Source organism: Alosa alosa, chromosome 1, assembly GCF_017589495.1.
Source record: "Alosa alosa isolate M-15738 ecotype Scorff River chromosome 1, AALO_Geno_1.1, whole genome shotgun sequence".
In the NCBI taxonomy this organism is placed as follows: Eukaryota; Metazoa; Chordata; class Actinopteri; order Clupeiformes; family Clupeidae; genus Alosa; species Alosa alosa.
Genome location: NC_063189.1, coordinates 32,824,122 through 32,844,766, shown reverse-complemented (window position 1 = coordinate 32,844,766; position 20,645 = coordinate 32,824,122). Strand labels below are relative to the sequence as shown.

The 20,645-nt window shown below is 43.8% G+C and overlaps 1 protein-coding gene across 1 annotated transcript; it reads right to left on the bottom strand.

Annotated features, from left to right (window-relative positions):
* Positions 1-1,409: 1,409 nt before the first annotated feature.
* On the bottom strand, positions 1,410-18,855 carry LOC125294912 (DELTA-sagatoxin-Srs1a-like). Its single transcript, XM_048243981.1, has 4 exons — positions 18,837-18,855; positions 4,445-4,493; positions 3,994-4,072; positions 1,410-2,069 (listed from the first exon to the last, which is right to left on the bottom strand). Exons 3-4 carry the CDS (start codon positions 4,062-4,064, stop codon positions 1,652-1,654), a joined length of 489 nt encoding a protein of 162 aa, XP_048099938.1. The 5' UTR covers positions 4,065-4,072; positions 4,445-4,493; positions 18,837-18,855; the 3' UTR covers positions 1,410-1,651.
* Positions 18,856-20,645: the final 1,790 nt, after the last annotated feature.

Sequence of the window (20,645 nt, the reverse complement as noted above, 5' to 3'; positions counted from 1 at the left end):
ACCTTCCAGGCATTATTGAGAAGTTTGATGTACTAATTAGTCACCTGAACGTCTCCCAGAACAACATTGTTTTGCTGCTGGCAAATCCTAGGATTAGTACCATAGCAGTCATCACTGGTACTGTCAAGGCATTTACTTTATGCTTTATGATGGTAATTTCTGTGTTTTTTTACACACTGTTGAAAGCATTAAAAAGAGCCATACTTTGAGTGATTGGAAAAGAAAATTGCATAATGTAAGATAATGTCCATACGAGTTACAACTAATATGAGATACAAATTGAACATCGTCGTGTGTGGAACGGCTTCATTGCGTGTCGATTTCCATTTCGGCACCATTGTATATAGGTTACAGCAGCCACACTGCTAAAGGGGAAGTGGAGCCCACATGTCACTATAAAGTAGCAGAAATAGGGTGGCCATGTACCCAACTCTGAAATGGAGGACAAATTGGGTCTAAAAGTGAAGACAAATTTTCCAAAAATGAAGACATCCACCAATTTCTGCTTGCAACACGACTACTTGCCAAAACGAAACAATAAACTCCCCACGATATGACTCTTTAGCCTACATAGCCTAGACTATAGCCTATTTGTTACCGTTTCATCGTGGCTTTTGCTGAGAAACAAATTTTTGCAACAACATACACTGATTGGGAGTACATACGTTGAGTTGACATCAAAATCATGTCATTCGGATGTGTTTTGATAAAGTTCGATTTTACCGTTTTTAAGTCAAAACTAGTTAGCGTGGAAGTGAGAAGGGCATATTATTTCGCCGCTACAAAACGCTATTTTTATACCTTTTCTACAGTTCCAAACAACATTACACTTATGTGGTAGTGAGTAGAGGGTCCCTAAAGCCAAACCGAAGTATCCTGAGGACTTTATGTGGTCGGATAGAGAGTCCAGAATGAATTTCATCAAGCCAGTACCTTTCCGGAAATGTTGCCATCTTTGCTGCCATCTTTAGGGGAAAGTCCGTAAATCTTAGAGCCCGACGGACGCAAATTGCGTCCAAATTCACACCCCTCCTTCTCTGTCATAGCATGTACAGGTCAGCTGTGCTTGTTGCTACATGTAATCTGTAAGCATAGCTTACTTCAGGTCACAAATGCAGAGGAGTGTAAGGCAAATTCTTTATTCAATGGTTCAGTGACAAGATGTCAGTGAATAAAACTATTCATAATGAATAGCATAGCCATAGAGTATCCCACTATCATGATTCTTACATTGCCAGATTCCAGATATTCCCACCTAAAACTATGAACTACGTTTTTAAAAATCCAAAGGCTGACATAAGACATACAGTATGCAAATATTATCACATTACACTGTCCCAGATATGAATAGCCCAGACTGTTCTAAAAAAAAACCCAATATAAATAGCATACAGTATATAGATGGCCATTACAATTATCAAGAGCTTAAAGGTAGTAAAATTACACAGAAAATAGCCTAGGGCTCTAAGGGGTTTATTGCAGTGAAAAACTGAATCTGAACAGCATCATTTGAAATTGAATGTATTTGTTTGGAACTGAATTCAAATTAACTAAATGTAATATGAATTGAAATAATTTGCTCTGAAACTGTTACACCGCCATAGGTGTTGCAACACTGCTTTGATGCTAGAATTTGAATGCACCCCTGGTGTCAGTCGTTGTAGACCTGGACCTTGAGGACAGGCTCGTAGCTGTCCGACATATTGGCAGTAATGGCCACTGAAGAGCCCCTGTAAGTGAGACTGCCCTCAGAGGCTTTACCCTTGACAAATCCCATATTTTCCTCGTAATACATCTCCTTATACAGCTCATGGTCACAGAGCTTTTCCATGCTGAACACTCCCACTGCGTACCAGTTAGAATAGACAGCAAAGTCATACGGATTAGAGAACATCACAGCTATTTTTCCGATGTACTGATCTTCGAATTCCTGGTAGATGTCATAGGTGAAGACGCCCACAGCCCCACAGGCTGTGTCGGGAGTCTTGACGAAGCGACCACTGCCTACTTTGGACGGGTCGAGTCTCGAAGGCAGAGGAATATCACAGAATCCACTGACACTGTGAGACCTGGACAAAAAAGAAACGGACATTTCACAGACCTTTGTCCTAATGTAAGCACCACTTTTCAGAGCCAATGAGGGAACTGGAAGTGGTCGAAGGAAATTGTGAAGCTCTCTGTAAAAAATATAACAATTGTTTATAGAACCCCTGTAAACCTAAATCTGACTCTGCTTAATATGGAAGTGTTTCACTTCAATGTAATATGAGTATCCATAGTAGGCTGATATACCCACAATACAGCTTATGAAAATGCCTCTCATCACCTGCTTACTATCGTGACTCTAGGAATAATGTAAAGTTGGTTTCCGCCATACTGCCGGTAAATTCGGGCGGTTCCAAAAGCACAGCATGTAGTTCTGAAATGACCTGGACTGCTAAACTTGCCAGCATGCTAAACAGTTTATCCAAATCCTGAGCTAGGGGGTTGTGCTAACAGGTAACTTAGGGAGCGCTGGCCTTGCAGTAACAGTAGTTTCTAAGTTTATTGTTTTCATGGGACGGAGCCTTAGACAATGTCAATTATCTATGGAAGAGCTGTGTTGTAATTATCATAATATTTATTGCTGATGTTGATTTTCAATGCCTGTCTCTGGAAGGGCTTTTGTGAGAGTATGGAACTCATTAAAATAATCAGAAAGGTGAAAAAGGCTGCACTTTTCATACAACAATTTTTGTTGCATTGATCCCCAACCTAAACAACCAGGACACAGTGTGCTCCCGGAACTCCTGACTCCCGAAATCTTTATTAAATTCCTGTTATTGACTTAATTGGCTAAGGTCACCTCAAATATAAATAATTGAGTCACTGGTCCTCAACTCTCAAATAGTTTTTTTTTTACATTGATTATGTCAATAAACATTTATATTTTAAGGTAGCCTAATCCGTCTGGGTTAGTATTTTAGTGCATCTAACCTTACCACTAACCACACCTGTGTTTGATTAGCTATAGGCATGTAGCTTAGTTTGAAGCTTAGCATGCAGGCTAAGCTGTAGTTTAGCATGAAGGCTGAACTGTCGTTTAGCATGCAGGCTGAGCTGTAGCCTAGTTTAGCATGCAGGCTGAGCTTTAGCCTAGTTTAGCATGCACGCTGAGTAGGGTGACCACCACCATGACACTGAAAATGAGGACACTTGTGCCCAAAAGTTAGGACAAAGGTCCAAAAGTGAGGACACATATGGAATCGGAGTAACATATGGGGAATAACATTAGAAAATAAACCATTTCTATAGAAGGCACCTATTTAGGCTGTTATATATAATATATATATATATATATATATATATATATATATATATATTATAACATAATTTATTATAGTAACAGTTGTTGTGTTTTTTTCACACTAGTCAGCTATTTCCAACATTCCCATACTTATTATAATGACATATTAACATTAGTTTTTTGTGTGTGTGTGTGTTTCCACATTAGTCAACAAACCCACCTTTTTAATGCAATAACTTTTTAGTCACTTAATAACTTAGTGAGCTCTGCAGCTGTGGTTGTTGCTGGAGCAAAAACGATGTCACAGAGGATTTTCACGACAGATCTGGCTTTCTCTTTGTGCCTGCCTGTGAGAGCGTGCCTCTCTATGACACTCTTATCCCTGGAGCTGGCATGGCATCAATATCTGTTTCACAGTTTACAAAATGCATGGTAGGCTGCATCTGTCCTGCTTTCGGTAGCAAAGGGTTAGAAATGATGGCATGTAACAGAGTAGCTTACAGAGGCCTTGAAATGAGGCATAGCCTATGTGCTCATGAAATGCGGACAGATGGCCACTCATGATAAAAATCCGGACAAATGTCCAAAAAGGAGGACACACTCTCTCTCCGGACAAGCTCAAAAACCGGACTGTCCGGACGAAATCTGGACGGATGGTCACCCTAACGCTGAGCTGTAGTTTAGAGTGAAGGCTGAGCTGTGTTTACCTCTCATTGCACAGGATGAAAATAGAGGTGTTCTCAATCTCAATGCTGCATTGGCGATGTGTATGAGCCATTTTTGAACCTGTGCAGAAAAACAGCACAGACCTTTATACAGAAATACTGACATGAAGTACAAGTGCCTCGAAACTGTTGTTTGCAGATTACTCCCCATACATCAGAAGACAAGAAATTAGAAAAATTATTGAAAGATTGGAGTCTTTTAAATAATGCCCCCGATTCAAGATTTACTCAAAAGACTACAATCTTTCAAGAATGTTTCCCAAATCTTGTCAGTCTTCTGGTGTAAGGATGGCTTTACTTGAATGTTCAGAGCTCTGAATTTGCATAAAGTAGTTGTTCCACAAAGTAGTTTTACTTTTGTATCCATTGATTTATTGCAATGATGGAGTGGGTCAACCCCACAAACAATGAATTACAGCCAAGAGTTACTTACTTCAGGCCTTCTGGGCAGGGGGTTCTGGGCAGCTGGGCAGGTTTTCAATCTGTGGGATGAAGTCAGCGGAGTTTCTGAGCTCTATGCTGATCTGCAGACTGCAACAGCTGCTTTTAACTGTCTGAAAGTCTTATAGTCTGATGATTGGGCGTGACTCCATTGATAAGGTAGAGTGGAAGAGCAGTGACTTAACCAGAGCTTATGCAGAGAGAGAGAGAGAGAGAGTGTGTGTGTGTGTACTTAAGGTGTGGGCATTCAGAGATTTTGAAATAAAGAGCTAAGATATGAGGTTTCAGGATTTCATTGGGTCAAGTGTTCTCTGATAAAAGTGAAGTGAGTTATGCAAACACAGACACACTACAATCTACAGCCTACCTATGCCATTGGTCAGCAAAGCGCTCTGAAATTACTCTGTAGCCTAAGTATGTGCAGTGTTTGCGGTTTGCTTCACCTAAATCATAGGAAGCTCTGATCCATTTCCCTGTGAAAAGAAAAGACACGTCTGCTGCCCTCCCCATCAAAAGGCGGAATCAGTATTTGGGTTTTCATGGTGTCTTTTGACATTTTTTTTTCTTTTTTGACAGTTGACAGTTATGAATACTCTGCTGAGTCCATTTAGTGATGTTATGCAAATAAAACATAAAGGTTTTCTCGCAATAGTTAAACATTGCGATGGATCTCTAACTTCAAATGGATGTTCAGTTGATACTTGTCGTGGAAAAACTGTCCACTCTCGATTCCAATTAACAATCAATCACTTAACTATTTACTAATTAGCACTCTGGAACAAGGTGTCCGAAGGAGACAAGGCAGACAGGAGATCTCTGAAGACAGTTGATCTTTATTCACTGTATTGCAGTGATAGCACAGCCCAACCAAAGTCCAGACCATCCATCAAAGCAATAGGGAGGAGATGTAATCAGCCAGTGCCCCCTGATGAAATCTGACTTAAAGATGGCTGCAGCTTATCTTTTATACCCCTTGGCCAGAGAATGTCTAATAAGGGGAGAACTTCCACTCTCAGAAAACTTTCAGTTTCTGAACTGGTTGCAGTTCCTTTTGTGGTTCCACATGAGGGTGCTCGTCCACAAGTGCAGAATGAATGGAGGTCTATGGAGCTGTACCCCTCAAAATCCACTTTTCTTGTCAATTAATTTGAATATTGTATTCGAAAAGGGAGGCAAAGAAAAAATACTTGATTGAGTATTATATTTTTTAAAGTCACTTAAATGTTCTAAAAAGCCTTTCAAACGTGTCAATGATGTCATTCATTAGCACAATGCTAGCATGTTATGGGCAACAACGACCCAACCTGTAAGAAATCAAAAGGACATAAGTACTTGTTCATACAAATTACAATAAAATCCGAGATTTCTCAATGACAATCAGGTGAAAGAGACATATTTAGCCGTCTAGCTCCATTGACTCCCATTCATTTTGCACTCATGGCGATCGCCCCCAGTGGCCCCCAGTGGTCTTGTTTACTTCATAGCAGACAATGCCCACCTGTTACTTGTCCTTGCTCTTATCCTCACCAGCTGATATCATCCCCGCTCTCTTGATGAGAGGCCTAGTGTCTACTGTATCCTCCTGCACCCCACTCTTTGACTGCTGGTCTGGTCTGTTTAAGATGTGTAATAGCCTTGAAACGCTCATAATAACTGCAGTAATATTAAAGCTTATAAAAACCATAAATGCATCCTTTAAATCATAGAAAAACACCATATACTGTCTATCATTTCTGCTGCATCCACCAAAATCCATGCTAATGATTAATCAAAGGCATGTGACAGTAACAGTTCCTTTTTTCCCCCAAGTCACCTGTGTCCATTATACTCATCTTGTAGTTTGCGTTTTCAAATTGTACAGCAGGTTAATGGAAATGCAGACAATTGTGTGCTCTGTTCCGCTCAAGGATGCATGCATGCATACACACACACACACACACACACACATACCCCCCCCACACACACACACACCTATCTGCATTCATACATTTACTTCACACTCCTGCAGAATTTCACACCTCATACACTTCATATACCTCAAAATTCACACAAAAAGGCTGACTATTTGAAATGTAGATTATCTTGGCAAGATACCTGCTTAATGATCTTTAATTAATATTCACTGCAAAATGAGAAACAAAAGGAGTTTTGAAACAGAAGGGCCAAGAATAATCTTCAAATAAAAATGTCACTCCTGACCAATGGAGTAATGAGACACTCAGGCGTGACCAATAAAAAGCAAGCCTGAGTGTCTCATTGTTCCAGGTTTTAAAGACAAGGTATATTAGATTAGATTCATTGTGCAGAGTACAAATACAGAAGCAATGAAATGCGATGAAATATCCATGGATATATTATTGAACCAAAGAAATGCAATTAAATATCCATTGATATTTTATTGATGGTGTGTGTTGGAGTTACCGAAGTAGCACACCAACTTGTAACATGTTTTTTTTTTCAGTGTTAAGGGCTGTGCACACCAAGAACGATAACTATAACGATAACTATAAACAAATATTGATAAAAAGCTAATAGCCAATCAGAACCCATCAAATTTTAGCCGTCACATTCATTAACACAAGGAGAAACTTTGCTTATTGTCCAGTGTGGACGCTTTTATCGTTATGGTTATGGTTATAGTTATTGTTATCGTTCTTGGTGTGAATGCCCCTTTATTTTGGTAGATACATTCAGAATTTGTTCAGATGGGTTGGTAATGGTTTAAGGTTAAAGTGTAGGTTCCCAATTATGTTTTTATATGTTCCAAAATGGTTCAGGTGTATACACATTGTGTACACATTGTGGAAGGGTGTAAACCACAACATTAGTAAGAAAAAAAAACTTATAATGGAGGTTTAAATTAGATTTTACTCAACTACACGTTGACTTTGGCACCTTTATTGAACGTGTTTATTAGAGAAAATAATTAATACCAGATAACCATGGAGACTATTCGGGATCTGTATGTCGGTCTCCTGAAACGTAAGCCGTTCTCCTTCTTGAATAGTCTTTTCAATGAGGTAAACCCTGTTGCCCTGTAAGGAACATTGATATAGTAACATTTGTATTTATATTTTTGCCAGTTCACGGGTATGTCTTTTAGAGTTGTTAGAGCATTGTTGTACCCCCTCTGAGCCCATCCACATAGAGCCTATCCACTTAGAGCCCATCCCAGGAGAGCCTATCAACATGGAGCCCATCCACATATTTTGACCACCCTCAGTGCCTCATCTAGAACCAGTTCTGCGCATTTCGACCAAAATATGACAGGTGCTGGTGCCCAAAAGCTGACACCACAAACGTCATAGAGGTTGTAGGCGGAGCTATCCCAACAACTAGAAGAATTTCTGCCGCCATTTATTTTTTCCCCAGCAGAAATGGCTTCTATCATGAACAAAATGACTGAAAACGAGAAGTCAATTCAATAGTGGTCGATTGAGGAAACAAACTCTTTAGGTCTTTGGACATCAACAGAAATACAAGAAAAATTGTCAACAGGCAATCATAGTGAAGGCGACGTGACATTCGTTGTGTGAAAGTTAACTCGAAAAGTTTATCTAAGATGGCGGAGCTAACTCATAGAAGGCAGTTCAGGGTTTGCGGCCTTATATTTTGCTAAAGCAAATATGCACTATTAAATCTAAAAAGTCAGGTTTTGTAACCAAAAATTACATCTGAAGCTATGTACGATCTATCAGATTCTGTCAGCCACCTAGCATGTATAAAAAAAAACGGTAGCCATCAATCACCTGTGAAGCACAGCCCACTCAGTGGCAAGTTGGTGGATTTGTCCCAGTATTTTGTAGCTAATGTGACAGTAGGGTTAGCCTATCAAAGTAAGCTTGAAATGTTTACATACTGTATATTACGCCCCCTGTTGTCTGGAGCAGTCTCCGTCTGCTATGTATGCTGTTCACGTTCAATGCATGCAGCCAGCCTTCAAATTCAAGTAGTTGAAAAGTAAGTTTAAAAACACCTAAGACTAGCCTGGGTTTTCCCATGCTGCCTTACGCGCGATGAGGTCTGATGTTAGCCAGGCTAACCAAAGACAGTAGTAACTTAATGCCATGAACTTTCGGTCTTCTTCGGTGAGGTTTTTTATAGCAGTTTGCAAACGGAGTGCATTACAACCATTTGCTGGACTGAAGTGTGATGGCAAATGATGCCCTGTAGCCTCGTTCTGACCTCCGGATGAATAAGGCAAATTGCTCATCGCCAGAGTGACTCGCTGAGCAAATTCAAATTGTGCTTGCAGGAACTCCAGCATTGGCGGAGCGAGGTGGTGGCTTCGGGGGCTCAAGCCCCGAATCTTTTTTTTTGTATGTGTTTTTTCGATTCTAATTTCCGGGTTTCTCTATAAATTCTAGGCTACTTTCTGAGCAAATATCCCTTTATTTTGATAATCAGATAATCTGATTTCCCACACGATGAGTTTAGGCAATGCCAGAGCCGAGATGTAGCGGTTTATGTCATCAACCTGGCAGGAAAGTTCAGAGCGGCGCAGTCAGTTTAAACAGCAAGCCGATAAGAAAAACACATTGTCAAGACATTTAGGCAATTAGGCTACTGTACCCTGGAATACAAAAATAAACTTCAGAAAGACAGAAAGTGTGTTGTACTGTATTCATAGAGTCTCTCAATCAGTAGATTTACCTGTTGTCAGTTTAGTTCGTTCAATGAATTTATTGTAGACTAGTAGCCTAGGCAAACATGAAACGGAGATGTAACGTGGCTACCGGCGGGATTTTGAACTTGCATGTTTCATGCATTTTAGGGCAAAGAATACCATGGGATTGATGTGTTCTCCATTTGAGGAACGTAATCAATTGCGGACGTGCACAGACAGCTCAGACACAGAGCGCATATAGGCCTAGGTTAGGCTACTTTCACTTTCTAGAGTGCGCATTCATTACGTAAAAGATGCTTCATACCAAAACAACGATATAGTAGGCCGACATAGTAGGCCTAGGTTAGGCTACTTTCACTTTCTAGAGTGCGCATTCATTACGTAAAAGATGTTTCATACCAAAACAACGGTCAAACATTATCAAATGTATTGTAGCGTTTCACCAAGAGCCAGAGTTTCATGAACTGGTTTATTGTCACCAAGCACATAGTGCAGCATATAACACACAGCGGGCCGTGTCAGGCCCAGAACTGAAAGAGGCAGAACTTCCTCGAACCGTAGCCTATATTCCCCCGGGGGTCCCGCCCCCCTCTTGCCAGGCTGCCAACCATGAGTGTGCCCGGGGTTATGCATAGCGCGGGCACTCCCTGACTGACAGCCGGTCGCTACAGTATCATGACGTGTTGTCACAAAGACTTACTCCAATTAGAAAATCAAAACCAAAATCATGTAAGTGTAAGTGTTCTCTCATTGACGCCTGTAGGCCTTTAAGGAAAATGCGATTTCAGTTTGTAAAATGTAACCCCATTTTGAAAAATGAATTTTAAGCCCTAGATTAAACTTAGCTCCATGTGTTCCACTGAACATTATAATAAGTGGGTTCACAATGTGTCGGGCTGTGCTAAACCTGACCATAAGGCTACTTTGGCCAGAGTTCAAAGTAAAAATGTATTGAGACAAAGTAGCATCCCATCAGGGTTATCTCAGCATAGTATACTATCCTATAATATACATAATATGTATATGTAATACTTACATTATAATATACATAACTCATAAAATCTCAATGTGTCCATTAGTTTACACAGAATTCACTAGAAGTCATTATTTAAGTGGTTATTTTTCAAAATTCAGGGTAGCGATTTCGCCCAATCTCATTGCGTGCTGTTAGCATGTTTTCCTCCAGTGTGGGGGCGGGAACTTTTCTGCCGACTCTATCTATAGCAACTAAAAGCTGCTTCACCATGTTTAGTTATAACAGCAGGTTTTACTAACAGGTATTTCTCCTGAGACGTCTGGAAGCGAAGGTGTGTACTGCTGAAGCATGTCTGCTAAGTAATTACGTCCCATTCCGTTTAGTGATTTATAAACAAGTGGAAGTGTGTCAATTGTGTGACTTACTGGAAGCCAATGCAGGGACTTAAGCATTTGAGTAATAATGTAGTCAGTTCTTTTAGTTCTTGTGAGAACCCTAGTTGCTGCATTTTGTATCATCTTGTAACAATCAGCCCTTTACGTCCTTTTTAAACAGCTGTGTTACTATAAACGCACAAGGGGTTCTTGGGAATGAAAGTAGTAATCGACAATAACAAAACGCTTCAATACTGTCACAAATACTTTTTGCCTTATTACACCAACACATATGCATAAGAGCCGGTATACTGCCGTTAATAAAGCACACAGCCTAAAAGTCCAAACTAAGCTAAAACTTCAGGTCTTTCCCAGGATCGCTATAGTCTTTATATTCCAACCAGGAAACAGGTAGGCCCGCGAATAATCCTCTGTCGGGAGCGCAGCGAAAATAAATAATCCACAACAAAAGGCAAGGGTCAAGCGCTGATTTTAGTGATATACCCGCCAAAAAATACCCAAACAGGATAGATCTCACCAGATCCGTTGAACGTCGAGGCAGCGTTAAACGCGAGATTGAAGTTTTGGGGTCAGGCGTCCTCTTGCTGGAGACGCACGTATGAGGTACAGTCTATACAGTTGCAATGTTTTTCTCCTCTCCTCCCCAAAAGCAGTCTCTTAAGACGTGTTTTAAGAGCTCTCAAACAAAGGGAACTAGCTTTATATCTCTATGTGGCTGCAGCAAACAATACTGGCGCCACGCATTCAAACACCCACATTTGCTCAAATCTCTCCACCGACCCCAAACACCTGGCCGCACCCACCTAAGTAAGCTTGTATGCGTGGTCACTAGCAATCCTAGGGCAGCCGGGGCCTTAAAGAGACACCCACATTCTTACCAAACACAGTGGACCAATACATATATTACACAGATATACATATGAATATCATTCCTCATACATAAACATTATAGGAAATCAGATAATGTTCCGTGCAATAATAAATGTAAAGGAACACTTAAAATTAATGCGACCGGTGTCACAGATTCCCCCAGCCGGAGGAATGGGGAACCCCCGAAGTAGGGCTTCAGGTTGACCCATTAGCAGTGTGTCCATTTTTTGTCCTGGTCATTCCACTGTATCACGGTAATTGATGGGGGCCTAGTTTTTCTCACCACAGTAGCTGGACCTGACCACTTGGGCGCAAGCTTCGATGAGAAGTTTTCTGATGCTTTAGAGAGTGGGTGAGAGTACGGACCCAGACCAGGTCTCGGCGGTTATTGCACCTCTCCTGTGGGTATTGTAATTACCTGGCTTGTCTGGACTGACAGCCTCAACTCTCTTGATTTGCTCATTCATTTGTTTTGTCTCTCAGGAGTGTGTATGGTGACTGTTGTGGCGTAGGAGGTGAGGCAGTAGGTCTCTCCAGTGGACCCTTCAGGGTCCTTCCGAGTACCAACTCTCTCTGCAGGTGTCGCGGCTGTGGTTTCATGATGGGCAGCATTGATGGTAGCGGAACTCCCTGATCCACTGGGTCCCAGTTCTTATGTTGGTCCCCCACATATGGCCCATAATCGGTATCGCCCGATGGACCCGGTTGGACCCGCTCGATGAGGTTAGCTTGGGGTGATAACTGGTGGTGCCGAGAATTTCTCGTCACTCCCCAGGTCTTGCAGAGGTTAAGCTATTTCCTTGGCCAGTGAACTGCACGGCCCCCGGTCGAGACCAACTCCCGTGGGACACCATGGGTGAAGATTTCATCACTAAGGCGGACTGTCACGGTGTGCCTTGCCATCTTTTAAAGACATCTGACCCTTTGTGATAATCCACCAGGACGAGAAGGAAGGTATTGCCTTTTTGCTGAGAAAAGGCCCCATGAGATTATACAACACCCCTGGTCCTCCACTGGAGTAGGCTGCATGAGGCCAGCCGGCTTCTGATTTTCAACCTTGTAGACTTGGCAGATGGTACAGACCTTGGCGATGATTCCACACGTCTTTGCGAATGGATGGCCACCAGAGCTACCTCAAGGATCCTCAGGAGTGTTTTCAGCCTGCCCAGATGCCCACTCAGAGGATGATCCTTGGAAGTAGGCCAGAAAGACAGGCACAAGAGACTTTGGGGGCGACCAGCTGATATTTTCCCCCTTCCTTCACAGGCGGCCATCGATACAGGAGGCACTTGCAACACAATGAAGCCCTGTCTGTCCGGCCTACTAAGGTGTCTGCCTCTTTAGCTGAGTCCTGTGACCTCAGATCTCTTGTGCCTTCCCCTATTTCAGTCGAGAGAGGGCAGATCGGAGGAATCTGAGGCATTCACTTAACACACAGACTGCAGCTGAAGAGGGGAGGTGTAACTGGCCTTTCGGGACAGGGCATCGAGAGCCGCGATGTTATAGAGGCCTTTCCCTGTACTGGACTTTAATTTAAACTATTGTTGGAGTCGCAGGATCCAGCGAGTCAGGCAAGGAGTTTTAGGACAATTGAAGGCCCAGGTCAAGGCAGCATGGTCTGTGTGTAGTGAACTCTCCGCCCCCTCAAGGTAGATTACCTCCACTTCTCAACAGCCCAGACGACTGCAAGACCTCCTTTTCAGAGGTGGAGTAATTGCCTCCTGCACCCGCGCCCAGCCCCTGGATGCGTGGCGATCCTATCTCCCCCTTCCCGGCTGTTCTCTGCACCAGCGCAGCCCCCAAACCCACATCACTGGTATCCGTGTGGACCTCAAGCGGCAGGGAGGTGTCAGGCTGCATGAGGGATAGGTGCGTCCGCCCAGTGCCCTTTTCAGCTGATCAAACTGTGCTGACATTCCTCTGACCAGACCCTCTACATCCTTCCTCTTCCAGCCGATTCAAGGAGCAGCCAGGTCTGCTGAAATGGTCAATAAATTTGTGGTACCACCCCACAAGGCCCTAAGAAACGCTTGGAGGGTCTTTATGTTAGTGGTTGGTGGATACATGGTCACTGCCAGAGTCTTTTCTGGATCCACCTGCACGCCCTTGTCCGAGAAACTTCACGTGGGCCAAGAACTTCAGCAGCCTGCCGGAAAAGGCACACTTCTTAAGATTAAGTGTCAGGCCAGCCTTATGGAGCTTCTCTTCCTAGGGCGTGCAGATCCCGGAGATGTTGTTCAGGCGTTGGAAAAAGACTATGACATCGTCCAATGTACACACAGCAGATCTTCCCTCTAAGCTCCCCAGGACCTTCTCCATTAGCGGCTGAAGCGGGCTCCGGCATTCATGAGCCCAAATGGCATACACCTGAACTGGTAGAGGCCCATGGGTGTTATCCGCGGCTGTCTTGGCCTTACTGTTGCGGACATGGCGACCTGCCAATAGCCGGATTTCAGGTCAAGGGTGCTGAAGACTGCTGCACCGTGCATAGAACTCCAATAGCTTGTGGATCAGAGGCATGGGGTAGGCGTCTGGGTGGGTTTTAGCATTGAGGCGCCCGAAAAATCCACACAAAAATCGAAATGGAGCCATCTGGCTTCTTGACTAAGACCACCCGGAGCACCCCAGGCAGACTGTGATGGCTCAATAATGCCATCCTTGAGCATCTGCTCCACATGGTCAGCGATGACCTGCCAGCTTGAAGGGCTGACACCCTGCTTATGCCCTGCAGCGGACAGGCACCCCTCGTCAGTGGTGAAGATCCGGTGTTCCTCAACTCTGGTCTTGCCTAGTGTCCCAGAGCATACCATGGGCCAGGCCTGGGGACAGTTTCCTGACCTCTGGAGGGTGGTCTGGAAAAACTGGGGAGCCACCCCAATGATGGAAATGGACCCAATGAGCCTGGGCGGGAACAGCTACATATAGGCTGGCATTGAGCGAGCCAGGCTCCTGCCTCAATGTTCCCTCTGGCGGGTGAGACAGAAAGGATGGAAAGTATAGCCCCTGGGTCCCTTCACTCCATAGGTCTGGTCTCCCATATTGATGATGGTGGAGGTTTTGCTAAGAAAGTCCAAGCCTAGGATGATCCGGGAAAGCCAGGTGGTTGTCAGCCATGATAAATGTCTCCAGAGCCCATATCACCTCATGCCAGGTGTACCAAAGCTGTGTCTCCCACAGCCCCATAAGTCTTTCCATTGGCCAGGGCAAAGCTCTGGTTATCACTCGGCTTCAGTCGCTCACCGTCACGAGCCAGCTCCAGCCAGACACTCTGCTGCATGGTGAGTAGGTGCATCCAGTGTCGAACACAGCATGGCACTGCTTTCCCCTCACTCCAATTGGGACATGGAGGAGCACCACTGAAGGCTTCCATCCCAGCTGCACTACCGTCACCACATCAGCAGGTTTCCTGGCATCCTTAGAAGGCCCTTGTCCTGGGTCTTCTTTAAGCCCTTCTCCTTGGCCTTTTGCTGGTCCACCTTTCCCCAGTACTCTTTAGATGAGCTGCAGTCTTTCTCCACCAGGGTGCCAATCTGAACCAGCTGGTCCCGTTTGTGGCCGGTGCCCTGAGACAGCCATAGCTATTCGGAGGGTTGCAGTTGTTCAGGATCTTTACACCAACTCAGTCTCTGCTTGATGTCTGGTTTCCACCCAGACACAGAGCACGGTAGTCATAAAGCAAAATCCCTCGTGACACTGATCAGCAACTGTACCATGTCCAGTAGTTTTTCTTCTACCCTCGGTGAGGTAATCAGGAGGGAGGAAGTTATCCTTAAAGGGCGTTCTTAAACTCAGGCCAGTTGTGCACATTGTTTTTCGGCCACCATCCACCAGCTATGTGCTGGCCCTTTGCCGTGTTGGACAGGGTTCTATCAGCTCTGCATCATACAATGGCCGCGACTGCAAAAATGTTTCGCGAGCGATCAACAAAATTAAGCACATCGGCCACTTCCCTGGACCCACTAAAAAAGGAACTCCATCTGTATAGCCGGCCTGGAATAAAACCACAGCAGGTCTGAGGGTGGGTTGGCTACCTGAAGCACTCAAAAGAGGGTGAGGGGCTCGCGGCTTAGTGTAAAGGCTGTGTATGGGTGGCTGAGACAGTGCTCCCTGGAAGGGTGTCTGAAGCTGGGCACCTACCACACTATGAGCTGGTTGGTTTGGAATGAGCCTGCCAAGGAACATGAGGAGAAGAGGGCTGCACAGCACTGTCAGAACTAGCTGCCATGTCAGGAGTGGTCACGCTTAATTGAGAAGAGGAGTGATGCCACTGATAGCAGGGTCATAACAGGCCCTGCCGTGCTAAGAGAAGCATGAGTTTGTGTGAGCGACTGGAGTAACAAGGTGCCAATGGAACACCATAGGAAACTTGAGCAGGAGTGGAGCGGCTATGAGGTGGAAGAATAGTAGCCTGCGGTGTGGATAAGCAAGGCCTCGGAGAGCAACAAGGCTGGCGCTGCTTCAGCCGCCTCCATTTCTGCTTCCATTTTTTCATCACGCCTTTGTAAGCACTCCACTAATTTTTTCCTCAAACTGTTTCAGTGTTGTTATCATGCATTGCTCAAGCACCTCAACACTTCGGGTCCACATAACTCCTTATACCCGCTTCTCTGTTCAAGGCACTATTAACAGAATCTCTGAAGTCAGTCTCCCAGCGTATTTAGTCTGTCCATGACTGAACCTAAGTCGGTGGTAATGGTTGTGAGAGCAGGAAGTGTGAGGTAAGATGTGTTTCCCTCATCTCCAATGCTTTGTTCATTCTCTTCTGGGTCTGATAGGTAAAGTGAACTAATTAGTGATGTTACTTCTTAATAGGATTTCTTCTAGTGACCCATGCATCTCCCTTGGTTCATGGTGCGGTTCTAATCAGGCCCGTGCCCTGATGCAGGTGTAGAAGCCCTCGGTGCCATGCTCAGAGATTTCGTCCTCTGATTCATTAAGCTCAATTAGAGCTGGACCACTTTCTTGATACATATCTCCCCTTTTCGTAATAAACAGTGCTTAATATTCAATGCAAAAGCAGTGTAGTGTGTAAGCAATTATTGCTCTTTGTGGGGTTCAGCAATATACAGGATATAATTACAAGTTAACAACAGCAGACAATATTCCCTCGCACTATAGTAATAATAAAGCAAAGTCAAAAATTACATTTCACTTCCCGTACGGGCCACCATCTGTAACAATCAGCCCTTTCGTCCTTTTTAAAACAGCTGTGTTACTATAAAGCACAAGGGGTTCTTGGGAATGAAAGTAGTAATCGGACAATAACAAAAGCGCTTCAATACTGTCACAAATACTTTTGCCTTATTACACCAACACATATGCATAAGAGCCGGGTATACTGCCGTTAATAAAGCACACAGCAACCAACGAATATTCAGGCGGCTGAACCAAAGAAAAAGACGCGCAAACAGTTGAATTGAATGACGCTTTTAACGCGGTATATTATTATTACACCAATTATCCGTGCAACCACACAATAATGAATCTCTCCCCTTTGTCTCAGTCCCCAAAATTAAACTAAAAGTCCAAACTAAACGAAAACTTCAGGTCTTTCCCAGGATCGCGCTATAGTCTTTATATTCCAACCAGGAAACAGGTAGGCGGCGAGAATAATCCTCTGTCGGCCTTGCAGCGAAAAATAAATAATCCACAACAAAAAGGCAAAAGGTCAAGCTGATTTTAGTGATATACCACGCCAAAAAATACCCAAACGAGATAGATCTCACCAGATCCGTTGAGCGTCCGGGCAACGCGTTAACGCCGGTTGAAGTTTGGGGTCCGGGCACGCCCTCTTGCTGGAGACGCACGATATGAGGTGTACAGTCTATGCAGTTGCACAATGTTTTCTCCTCTCCTCCCTTAAAGCAGTCTCTTAAGACGTGTTTTAAGAACCTCAAACCCAAGGGAACTAGCTTTATCTCTATGTGGCTGCAGCAAACAATACTGGCGCATTCGATTCAAACACCCTGCATTTGCTGAATCTTCCACCGACCGCCCAAACACCTGGCCACCCACCTAAGTAAGCTTGTATGCGTGGTCATAGCAATCCCAAGGGCGAGGGCCTTAAAGAGACACCCCACATTCTTACCAAAACCACAGTGGACAATACATATATTACACAGATATACATATGAATATCATTCCTCATACATAAACATTATAGGAAATCAAGATAATGTTCCGTGCAATAATAAATGTAAAGGAACACTTAAATTAATGTGACGGTGTCACAATCTGATGCTGTTTGATAGTCCTTTTAGGAAGGCCTCTGACAAGCCCATGGCAGTAGTCAACCCAGCTGGAGACTCTTAAACCCTAAAGTCCACAAGTCTCAGACAAGCCCTCTAGTGGGTTTATTGTTAAAAGGATCCATTAGCTGTCAAAAATGGGATGAAATAGTCCTTCTGGGGTCCACAACAAAAAAAGATCACTTACTGTAGCAAAGATAATTTAAAGGGTAAGGCTATTTGCACCCCTGGTACAATGTGTTCTATTAGTACCCTGTCTGGTACAAATATCAGTGTATGCTATTTGCACCCCTGTGCATTTATTCTGGCATATTGATCACACAATATATTTTTTTTAAAAACAAGCAACATGTTTTTTTGTTGTTACGTAACAGGGTGTGAATAGCTCAGCTGTGTAATAGACACTCTGAATAAGGTATGCTGTTTGCATGTACAGTTAGAAGTGGATGCTATTCGTACCCTGGTGTTTATAGTACTGCATGCTATTTACACCCTGGTGCATGAACTAGCTAATTGTTGCAATCAAAACTTCCGTCTGAGAACCGATTTCTTGTTCAAATTGCGCGCCTTCTCTCCAGAGACGTTGGTACACATGCACACTCACTCTGCCAAAACGCATCACACAGGAATCAAACCCCAGTCTCCCACATGCCAGCCCTTGTCTGTGACCACTGTACTATCTGCTTCCACAAGGAAATAGTGTTTGCAGGTAAACTTATAGTTTATAGGCCTGAACGCCTGAACGATATTCACGAAATTTCTGTTAACTAACAAACTGACGGTTGTATGTATTCACTGAACCAAGATTATGAAGATAAAACACAACTTTTCAATCTAAAACTTAATCTGAACAGATATAGTGCCGAAACCTTTCAGAATTCTTCTGCTGACGAAAAACGAATGTCCGCCATGTTATTTGTGCATGTGAGCAACGTCTTTTTGTTGTTATTTCGCAGGGTATAAATAGCTCAGCTGTGTGGCCAAGGCTATTCTTACCAGGGGTGTAAATAGACACTCCGTAATTTAAAAGCAGTAAAACATTGTAGATACCATTATAAACATCAAAAAGTATTCAAAATAAATTACAGTATTCCATTCATTATTACATTCATACAGTAAATATGTTCATTCCCTACTCACAAATTTAGATAATGTATTCACATGGTACTTAAAAGATACTTTGCTGGGGGTGCTGTGGCGCAGCAGGCTACAGCGTCCGTACCATATACGGGTCCAAGTGCCCACGGGGACCCAGGTTCAAATCCTACCTGCGGTCATGTCCCGATCCCACCCTATCTCTCCCCCTTTCGCTTCCTGTCACTCTCCACTGTCCTATCCAAATGAAGGCAAAAAGCCCTAAAAATATCATTTAAAAAAAAAAAAAGATACTTTGCTATTAATTTCACGTATATTCAGGGGGCAATTATTCCAGTGATTGATGGCACGATAAATAACTGTTCTCTTTAAAGCATTTGATTTTGGGCGTGGTAACATCAACCCAGATTTCACAATAAAAAAGAGACTGGGCAAAAACAGCATCCGAGAGTTTACATTTAAATTAATTAATTTAGCAGACCCTGTTATCCAAAGTTACTTACATATGTCAACTACTGTATTGTAGCGTCGGTGGTTGTACATGTCTGATGTTGAATGAGTGTCTGCCAGAATGCAGTGCGAGTGAATGCTATAATGTGTAATGTCGGTTATAGTAGTTGTATTCGCGTTTACCGTGTTGTGTATTTGTTAGCGTGTTAGTCTCTTTGGTTGTACCTCATGTACTTATCCCCGTGTTGATGTGTGTGGTAAACCCTTATTGTGTGTTGCATGTGCGGCTGAGACTACCCCTGTGTTGCCCTATGTACACTGCTCAAAACATTAAAGGAACACTTTGAAAAAACATCAGATCTCAATGGGAAAAAAACTCATGCTGGATATCTATACTGATATGGACTGGGTAATGTGTACTGGGTAAAGGATGACACATTATTTTTTGGTAATGAAAAAGATCAACCTACAGAGGGCAGAATTCAAAGACCCCCACGAAAATCAATGAAAAAAGTGAAAAAATTATGCGACAAGCTAGTCCATTTTGCCTAAATTTCATTGCAGCAACTCAAAATGGTACTCAGTAGTTCGTCTGGACCCCACATGCTTGACAATGACACGGCGGATGGTGTCCTGGGGGTCTGCTCCCAGATGTGGACACGGCCATCATTGAGCTCCTTGACAGTCTGTGGTGCAACCTGCCGGTGTTGGATGGACCAAAACACAATGTCCAAGAGGTGTTCTACTGGACTTAAGTCAGGGGAGTGTGGGGGACAGTCAACGGTATCAATTCCTTCATCCTCCAGGAACCGCCTGCACACTCTCGCCACATGTGGCCGGCCATTGTTGTGCACCAGGGGGAACCCAGGGGTCTCTGCACCAGTACAGGGTCATACAATGTGTCTGAAGATTCATCCCGATACCTAAGAGCAGTGAGGGTGCCGTTGTTTTACCCATATCTGTGCGTCCCTCCAAGGATATGCCTCCCCAGACCATCACTGACCCACCACCAAATCGGTCATGCTGAATGATGTTGCAGGCAGCATAATGTTCTCCACGACATCTCCAGACCCTTTCACGTCTGTCACATGTGCTCAGGGTGAACCTGCTCTCATCTGTGAAAAGCACAGGGCGCCAATGGTGGACCTGCCAATTTTGTATTCTATGGCAAATGGCAATTGAGCTCCACAGTGCTGGGCAGTGAGCATAGGTCCCTCTAGAGGCCATAGGGCCCTCAGGCCACTCTCATGAAGTCTGTTTCTGACAGTGTGGTCAGAGACATTCACACCAGCGGCCTGCTGGAGGTCATTTTGTAGGGCTCTGGCAGGGCTCCTACTGTTCCTCCTTGTACAAAGGAGCAGATACTGGTCCTGCTGCTGGGTAAAGGATCTTCTACCACACTGCCAAGCTTTCTTAAAGCAACTGCCTGTCTCCAGAAATCTGCTTTTGAGACTGCGCTGGGAGACACAGAAGTCCTGGCAATGGAACGTATTGGTGTGCTATTCTGGAGGAGATGGACTACCTGTGCAACC